Source organism: Trachurus japonicus, chromosome 18, assembly GCF_045865225.1.
Source record: "Trachurus japonicus isolate A0001 chromosome 18, Traja_1.0".
NCBI classification, from domain to species: domain Eukaryota; kingdom Metazoa; phylum Chordata; class Actinopteri; order Carangiformes; family Carangidae; genus Trachurus; species Trachurus japonicus.
Genome location: NC_140924.1, coordinates 2,082,964 through 2,092,173, shown reverse-complemented (window position 1 = coordinate 2,092,173; position 9,210 = coordinate 2,082,964). Strand labels below are relative to the sequence as shown.

General features: G+C 46.1%; 1 protein-coding gene across 1 annotated transcript; it reads left to right on the top strand.

Moving 5' to 3' along the window:
- The first annotated feature begins 4,087 nt into the window (after positions 1–4,087).
- LOC146968281 (profilin-1-like) lies at positions 4,088–8,162 on the top strand. The gene is made up of 3 exons (XM_085760483.1): positions 4,088–4,111; positions 4,916–5,105; positions 7,865–8,162. Exons 1-3 carry the CDS (start codon positions 4,088–4,090, stop codon positions 7,960–7,962), a joined length of 312 nt encoding a protein of 103 aa, XP_085616609.1. The 3' UTR covers positions 7,963–8,162.
- Positions 8,163–9,210: the final 1,048 nt, after the last annotated feature.

Here is a 9,210-nt window from a genome sequence, read left to right as displayed (position 1 = left end):
GTTTCTTTGGAGGATGGTATGAGGAAGCCACAAATTGCAGCTCGGTTGATAACGGAGTTGGGGCTGGAGGAGGTCTGGATGGAGCAGAGAGAGAGGGAAATGGCTGAGAAGAAGGAGATGCTACTGCGAGAATTCCTGGACAAGGAAAAGGAGAGGGCCCATAGAGAGAAGATGGCCAGGTTAGAGGTGCAGAAAACCGCAGCTGGAGGTCGGAAACCTGAACTGAGGTTTGATTTAAATCAAGCTCGCCCATTCATGCCTGTGTTTGAGGAAAGTGCTGTTGATGTTTTCTTTGAAATGTTTGAGAAAGTGGCTGCGGAGTGTCAGTGGCCAGAGGGCAAGTGGCCGTTGTTAGTGCAGAGTGTTCTGACAGGGAAAGCCCAAAGAGCTGTGGCCGCTCTGGACGTTAGAGTGGGGTTGGAATATGATGCACTCAGGAAAGCTGTTTTGGAGGCCTATGGAAGTGTTCCAGAGACTTATAGGAGGCAGTTCAGACAACTCAGAAGACAGCCGGGTGATTCTTATTTGGATTTGTGGCGGCGACAGGTGGTGGTTTTTGACCGCTGGATCAAGGCATGCCAGGCTTTTGACTACCTGAAGCTTAGGGATCTGCTCCTCTTGGAGGAGGTTGAAGTTTATTTGAACGAGCGTGATGTGTCAACGCCCCGGCGTGCAGCCGAGCTGGCAGATGGCTATGAGGTGTCTCATGGGGTGCCTCAGCCTCAGAGAGGAGCGATCTCAGAGACAGAGTGAGGTAGGAATTTGGCGTTCCTCTGTGACTGAAAGGAGTAGTTTCCCACATTCAGCTCCGCTGAGAGGGCCAGCTCAGGTCCCCAACCGGCAACAGAGCTCTTCTGGCGAGCTATGTTGTTTTTGGTGTCACAAGGTAGGTCACAAGAAAACTCAGTGCCCTTGTTTGGCTAACAGGTATGGTGCAGCTAAGACTGTAGGTATTGTGTCTGTGGAGCAGAGGCCTGAGGTGGAGTTACAAGGTTATGAGGGATTCATTTCAGAGGGTTCCCTGTCTGACTCAAGTGAGGGATTGTCTGTGCCCATTACTATCCTGAGAGACACTGGGGCTAAGCAAACACTAATCAGAAAGGGGGTTGTTGACCTGCCCAGCTCTAGCTTCACAGGAGAGTTCACTGCGGTGCTAGGAGTAGGAGGTGGTTATGAGTGGATACCGATACATCGCCTCTACTTACGGTCTGGGTTGGTGAGTGGATTTGTGCTGGTGGCGGAGGCACCTGACCTCCCATTTAAGACCATAGACTTAGTGATGGGTAATGATCTGGCCGGAGTTAAGCTTTCGCCTGAAGTGTCTGAATGTTCTGTTGATCCTCCTGAGACTAGGGAGTTAGAATCAGAGTTCCCTGAGGTTTTCACTCGTGCGCAGGCTAACAAGAGAGTGGAGGAAACTAATGTGCCGCTAGAGCTCGCGGATCCTATGTTGAGTGACCTGTCTGACTCCCTGCTCAGCCAGTGGCATGACAGTTCACCGTTGTCAGCTGCAGCTGTTAAGGGGGACAGAGTGAACAATGTTAGGGGAGCATAGGGCAGCAGGGAGTGGATCCCAGGGAAGGCACTAGTGAGGGGGCTGAGAGGGAGGAGCAAGTACTGAGAGTACGAACTGAGGAGGTCCCTCTGAACCGCGAGTCACTGGAGTGCAGGCAGCGGGAGGACCCTTCGTTAAAGCATGCACTAAGACTAGCAGTGACAGTGCAGGAAGCTAGAGAAGTGCCCAAGTGCTATTTCCTCCGAGATGATGTGCTTTGTAGGAAGTGGAGACCCCCTACTAGACCGGCAGACGCCCGCTGGGCCACCCTGGAACAGGTGGTTCTGCCCCAGTGCTACAGACAGGAAGTGTTGAGGCTAGCTCATGAGTCCGTGCTTGGTGGGCACCTGGGTTCCAAGAAAACCATGGACAAGATTTGTCGTCATTTCTTTTGGCCTAGTATTCGGAAGGATGTGAAGAGATTCTGCCAGTGTTGCCATGCGTGTCGGATGGTGGGAAAGCCAGGGGTTGCAGTACCGGTAGCTCCTCTACAACCTCTACCTGTGGAGGAGGAACCATTTGCACACATAATGGTTGACTGTGTAGGTAAAGGTAAAGGTACTTTATTAGTCACATATACAGCTAGTACAGTGAAATTCTTTCTCTGCATTTAACCCATCCCTGAGGAGCAGTGGGCAGCCGCGGTGCAGCGCCCGGGGACCAACTCCAGATTATGAGCCAGTGCCTTTGGTCAGTGGCACTGACTGGAGGATTAACCTAGCCGACATGTTTTTAGTGGTGGGGGAAACCGGAGCACCCGGAGGAAACCCACGCAGACACGGGGAGAACATGCACACTCCACACAGAAAGGCCCTGGGCGGCCCGGGATTCGAACCCAGGACCTTCTTGCTGTGAGGCAACAGTGCTAACCACTGTGCCACCGTGCCGTTGGTAGGGCCGTTGCCAAAGTCTGAGAGGGGAAATGAGTATCTGTTGACAATAATAGATGTGGCTACGAGATATCCTGAGGCCATTCCTTTACGTAGTATTAAAGCGAAAACAATTGTGGAACATCTGATTAAGTTTTTCTCTTGGGCTGGGCTGCCAGCCTGCCACGCTCCATTCAATCTGACCGAGGATCTAATTTTACGTTGCGGTTATACCAACAGGTCATGGCGGAGTTGCAGGTGTCCCCTAGATATTCGTCAGCCTATCATCCTCAGTCGCAGGGAGCCATAGAAAGGTTTCATGGAACGCTGAAAGGCATGATTCGCACATTTGTGGAGGCTCACCCAAAGGAGTGGGATGAAGCGATCCCCTTTTTGTTGTTTGCAATTGTTGCAGGCAAGAACAACGTCATTGCAGATGCCCTGTCCAGAGGCTGAGGAAAGGAGGATTTTGATGTTATGTGAGAGTTGAGTGAACCTAATTTGCAGGAAAATTTATAGGTGAATGTCGTAAGGACAGTGGAGGGAAAAAAGAAGAAAAAATAGAGAAAGGAATCTGTTATATGTTGTCCAGTGTGTGTTTTTTCTTTTTTTTTTGTTTATGGAGGGGAGGAATGTTGGGGTCACTTTCGTAGGTTTGAGAAGGGGGGCTGCCATACTGTGTAATGTTTTGATTGGTTGCCTGGTTACCTGGCCGCTTAAGTCTGACGTGAGCGGAAGGAGCAAGGGATGCTGGGAAAAAGCCAAAGAAGGAGTCTCGTGGACTGATGAGGCTACCGCCCCGGGGAAAAGTCAAGTGAGTTGACGATAGGAAGGACCCCCTCCACCTCAAGAGTGAATTATCGTTTTAGTTATTGTCTCGTCTAAACAAAAATGAACTGACACAGCCGCAACTGCGTGACGACGGACGGAGGTCGACACACGCAGGACGCTGCAGCTGGTGCCGGCCCGGTGCCGCTGGAAGAGGACGCCAGCCTGCCGGGAAGGCCTCGCGGACCAAGCTACAGGTAGTGAGCAGGAAGCAGCCGGTAAGTCGAACATTGGGCAATATGGCAGCGAATCCCACCAAACTCAAGGTTTCCAGCAATAGAAATATGTGCACCTGTGTCATCCCTCGTTAGAGCCCTAACTGTAAAACTTTACTTACCAGGGTGGCGTACGGTTGCGACAATACCAACTGTCTTCGTAACAAAAGGACACACCAAAAAACATCCAAATACCTCCATGCTGCTCGTATGTAATGTCCGTCTTGTATTGAAGCCCCGAAATGCGAAATTGTCCCGAAAAAAATTTAATAAGTCTATTTTTCAAGCTTGTTTGTAGCGGAAGCTTCTCTTCCCGGTTCGTCAAATTTGGACGAACTGGGGTCCGTCCTCTTCCCAGTTCGTCCAAATTTGACAAACCGGGAAGAGGAGCTTCGAGAAGCTTCCGCTACAAACGAAAGAGATAATGAAAAGCACATAGAAGGACAAACAATGTGCAATGTGTGTTTGTGATTAAGAAAACTGATGGGGGGCACAGAGAAAGACAGCTAATGTTGCAGGTTAAAAGCAGATTTTAAAAGGTTTGAGTAATGATGGGTTAGAAGAACAGTCACGGATGTGTTTGGGGGGGGGGGGGGGCGTTCCAGAGGGAGGGGGCGGCTATGGAGAAGGCTCTGTCGCCCCAGGTGCGGTGCTTGGTCCTGTCTCCTCCTGGATGAAAGACATGACTCTTTTCCTTAAATTAGAAAAGATAAAGTATTGCATTAGGGTCAAACCAAAAATTCTATGAAACATGGGACCCTCTACTATCCTATTTTGAGGAACTTGAAGTCCTCCCACAAGATTGAAAATTAAGTCGTCTAAATTCTGTGTACCTCCCCTGTTGAGGGATGGTTTCTCTACTTTTACATAGATGGCTTCTTTTACTCCTCTTTCAAACCATCTGTCCTCTCTGTCTAGGATGTGGACAGACAGAAGGACAGAACACCACACACCCACAAAAGCAATCTGGTGTATGCAGTCCAGTGCAACGAGGAATGCAAAGACCTCTACATTGGAGAAACAAAACAACCACTGCATAAACGCATGGCCCAACACAGGAGAGCAAACTCCTCAGGCCTGGACTCTGCTGGCCATTTACATCTCAAGGAGAAAGCCCACTCCTTTGAGGACAGCAATGTCCACAGCCAACGAGATATGCTCAAACGTGACGTAGACGCATACCCTCTATAGCCCGTTTAAAAGAGGCACTGTTTATAAGGCAGAGATCAGGGATAGATCCATTTCTAAGTAAAAAAGAGAGATTTAAAACGACGCCATGCAAGCGCAGTGGACAAATTAAGTGATTGTCACTGAGATAAATGTATTTTATTTACTGTAAGTGGCTGTTTAGCCTACTCTATTTAATTGCATATATTTAAAGCAGTACACAGTGATAATTCAGTCCTTTATTTCTTTCGTATATTCATTGTCATGTTTTTCTACTCTAGGTGGAGGAGATCAAGCATCTGGGCAGCAAAAAGTCGAACTTCGCCCTGGACGGCGCCTTCATCTGCGGGGTGAAGTGCATGATGCTCCGTAACAATTTGGAGGAGGAAGGCATGTTCAGCATGGACCTCAAGACGGCGGCCGACGACAAGGGCAACTCCTTCAACGTGTGTGTCGGCAAGACCAAGACAGGTGAAGCTGCAACACTCATCAATCAGTAGTAATCGATAATCGTAAATCAGTTCAGCTGTGTGGTTTATAATCTCGTAGCAGCCCACAGACATGCTATCCTTTAGATTTAACAAATATAGTGCAATGTATAGTACAATATAAACAACATGTTGCTAAAATTAAATGAACAAATAAATAAATCCTTAAATAACTAACTAAATAAAATACATATTGACAAACATAAATAAACAAACATGAATAAAACATTTTTAAGGGATTTTATCAAAAATATTCTTATAATGTTCTAATAAAAATGACATTTCTCTTTACTTAATACGAAAAGTGAATTGATAATTAAGTTGATTTCTACAAAAAAAAAAGGGGGGGGGGGTTATTTGTTTGCAAATAAAGAATTTAAACTTAAAAAAAAACATAATACAATGACTCATTAGTTTTGTAATCATATTAAAGCCCCAGTATGTAGGAATTGCCCCCATCTAGCGGTGCGGTTGCATATCTGAACGTATTCTTGATGTTGCATTCAGGGTTTGAAATTAACTTTTTGACCTACTAGCCAAGTGGCTAGTAGGTCAAAAAAGTTACTCGCCAGACAGATTTTTTACTAGCCAAAACCAACAATTTGCTTAACTATTGTATTTCGACGTCACTAGTTATATAGCAGTCATAGTAGTTGTACCATATAACAGTCATCCTGTTCTTCTCAATCAATTGTGCTCTGTAGACGATGACCTTTCAACTTTTCTGAAATAACAGTAGTTTGTGTGGCGGCCTGCCACAGGCTCTCACAGAAAAAGAAAAAAAAAATATATATATATATATATATATATACTGTATATATATATTTTTTTTTTTTTGATGACTTTCTTTAATGGAAGCAATTTCACAGGTAGCAACATGACAGTACTACGTGACAGAGTCAGAGAAGACTTCCATTCTTCCCCCAGTTTTTTATCCCTCCCACAATCCCACCCCACTCAAAGAAGAACAGTATAATAATAATTTTTAAACAGCGCTTCACCAACTCTCATCTCTGCCAGTCAGTCCACCTGCCGTCTCTCTCGCACGCACGCACGCACGCACACACACACACACGCGCGCACGCACATACACACACAGACACGGGCGCAAGGACAGTTGGCACTTTGCCGCTCGTAAATGCGCTATATCGCGCTGATTGTACAGTGTTCAAATACCACCCCCCACCCCCCCGTCCGTCCGTCGGATAGTCCGACCACCGACTCCGGCGTGCTAACAGCTACCAGCTAACAGCTAACAGCGACCAGCTGTGCTACAGCAGCTGACTGAACCTCTGGAGCCGCGGCTCGGCTCACGTTAACGTGGACTCGGTGCGTTCCTCTCGGTCAGCTGTGAAGCAGCAGCGGTCTGATAAGCATGATGTCCGTCACGTGTCCCGTTATGCGCGACTAAGTTGTGACGTTGTCAGGTGACTATAAGCTTATAATACACTGGGGGAAACCCTGGAAACAGATTGGGAGTCTCATTTTTTCTAGCTCGCCAAGTGGCGAGACAGTTAAAAATCTGTCTCGCCACAGAGAAATCTGGGTCGCAAATGGCGAGTGGCGACCGCTAATTTCAAGCCCTGGTTGCATTCACGTCAGACAGACAACAGACACTGCATGTAACAGGATAAACAAGTGGTCCGCCAGCACGAGGCAAAACAATACAGGCGTGACAACATGTTGTCATGGTGATGTGGTATTGTTTTACCGTCTTTCTCTGGTGGAGTAAAATGACATCCTGTTGGTTTGCCGACGGCCGTCTGCCTGACTGCACCTGAATGCAACACCGGTGCCTCCGTCCTTCCTCACACTACACAGTGGTGACAGTTTTAACAGGCCGTTTCCGTGGTTACCTACGGTCACGATGCAACATGGCCGCCCCGGTTCGGTGCGTCGCCCACTTCTGTATTTGTAACGACTTGTAACAACTCATTCTAAGGAACCAGAAAGCTTTACTTTGGATGCAGCTGTGATTCACCTTCAGTCAAATACGTATAATGAAAGCAATATTTGATTTTTGCTAATAAAAAGCCAAATAAATCGCTTACTGGGGTTTTAAATCTTTGAGAGTAAAATTAACATGGGAGTGAAAAATGTAATTAGTCAAATTAGACCAGAACGTGAAGATGAATAAGTGTTCCATCAGCTTGTGTACAAAATCAACATTAGCCTTATTAGAAATAATGTTTAAAACAAAACAAAAAAAAACATTATGAACACTCAGTATGAAGCTCCAAGCAGCAGCTCTGACTCGTCTCCTCCAGGGTTAATGTAGTTCACTAAAACTAAAAACTAGCAGTGAAAAAATAATCTAGTAAACTGAAATAAAAATAAAACTGATAAAGTGCAGTAAAGTCGAGTCAGATAACATCAGCTTAGTTGTAGTTTTCTTGTCGATGTCTAAAGCTGCAGGAAGAAAACGCCACAGCTCAACACGGGACGACTTGGAGTACGACCCACAGCTAGATAAGAGTCAATGGAACCTCATGAGGACTGATGAGAACATTATGGGATGGATGCAACTAAAAGGGAACAAGTTCATCTTCAGAGAACTAAGACTAAGACTAAATAAAAACTAGTCAATTCCTCTAAAATAAAAAATAAACTAAAGCTGCTTCATCATTTGTTGCATTCACTAAAACTAAACTGAAATAAAAAAGCAAACTGAAAACCTAAATAAGAATAAAACTAATGAACCTTTTCAATCTATAATAACATGTCTCTGCTTTCTCTCCACAGCTCTCGTCATCGCTAAAGGCAAAGTGGAGGCTAAAGGCGGCCAGCTGGCCTCCGCTGTGTACTATATTGTTGATCACATGCGAAAGAATCACCTTTGAGCCTTTCCAGGCGTCCAACAGGGAAAAATAAAGTGTTTAAAGTTTTTAAAAGACAACGTAGCGAACTAGTGTTGAACGTTGTGTTCACACCTGGGCTGACTGCACACAGGCAGGAACCAGTGTTATATACGTCACCGTGGAGATGCACCTGTGGCCAATCACAGCACAGCAAAATAAAAACTCCCACATGTTTATTACAACAGCCTCCGTGTGTGTGTTTATGTGTGTGTGTGTGTGTGTGTGTGTGTGTGTGTGTGTGTGTGTGTGTGTGTGTGTGTGGTTATTTCTAGGGCCCGACCGATTAAATCGGCCGATTATAGCCCGTTTGAGAATAATCGGTAATCGGCCAAAACTCGCCGATTGTCGCCGATATTTTCAGAAATAAAATGCAGGGAATAAGACTTGGTTTTACTTTGAAAATGTTCCCCCATTTGAAAAGATCCCCCGACATTAGGTTATTTATCCTGTAGAGGGCGCATCCAACTGCATCCACTAACCACCTCACAGCACAGCAGAGTGACTGATCTGCAGCAGGACACGCTCCGCCATAGCCTTGTCACTCACACACATCACACAGCTTAGTAACAACTTGATTAACTGTTAACTGTCTCAAAACCAGTGTTGCTGCTGGCTTTCTTTTTACTTTTTTTTTTTTTTTAACTTTTTTTTACACCGCGGTCGGGTTGTGAATTAATTAATTAATGCTCTTGACTCCGGCCGTGTTGGGTCCGAGATTCAACCTACAGTCTATGGATTCAACAAGCCGGTCGGGTTTTACAGTTATTACCGGCAGTAGGCTACAGTAGCTACGCCGTTTATCAATAAACACAGTGGATGAGGAGGGTGAGTGACTGAGCTCAGGCTGTGTAGACGGGGCGGCGGTGCGGGTCTCTGACTGCAGCGGGACAATCATGTCTCTGCTCCGTGACACGCTGAGCGCTGTGGGACCGGGGCTCGCGGCAGCACCCGCTAAACATTGAAAACAGCGGTGATACGTGCTTCCACGTCGAGTTCAACAAACCAGAAACGTCTGGAACAACACTGGAAAAAGTCGCTTTTCAAAAAAAAAAAAGAGAGAGCGAGAGAGAGAGAGAGAGAGAGAGAGACCGCCGTGCCGTGTAAAAACAACAACAACAACAAAAAAGTGTCACGTGTCATGACTTCCTGTATCTGGCCCTTCAAAATAAAAGCCCTATAGCCTTTCACAGTTCAGTCATTGATTTTGACTTAATTTTGACAAGACAGTAC

Bases quoted from the DNA above. Each gene is read 5' to 3' on its own strand.
- LOC146968281 (XM_085760483.1), top strand. From the start codon at position 4,088: ATGGAGAAGGCTCTGTCGCCCCAG. The intron at 4,112-4,915 runs GTGCGGTGCTTG...TTTCTACTCTAG, and splicing joins AGAAGGCTCTGTCGCCCCAG to GTGGAGGAGATCAAGCATCT. The intron at 5,106-7,864 runs GTGAAGCTGCAA...TTCTCTCCACAG, and splicing joins TGTCGGCAAGACCAAGACAG to CTCTCGTCATCGCTAAAGGC.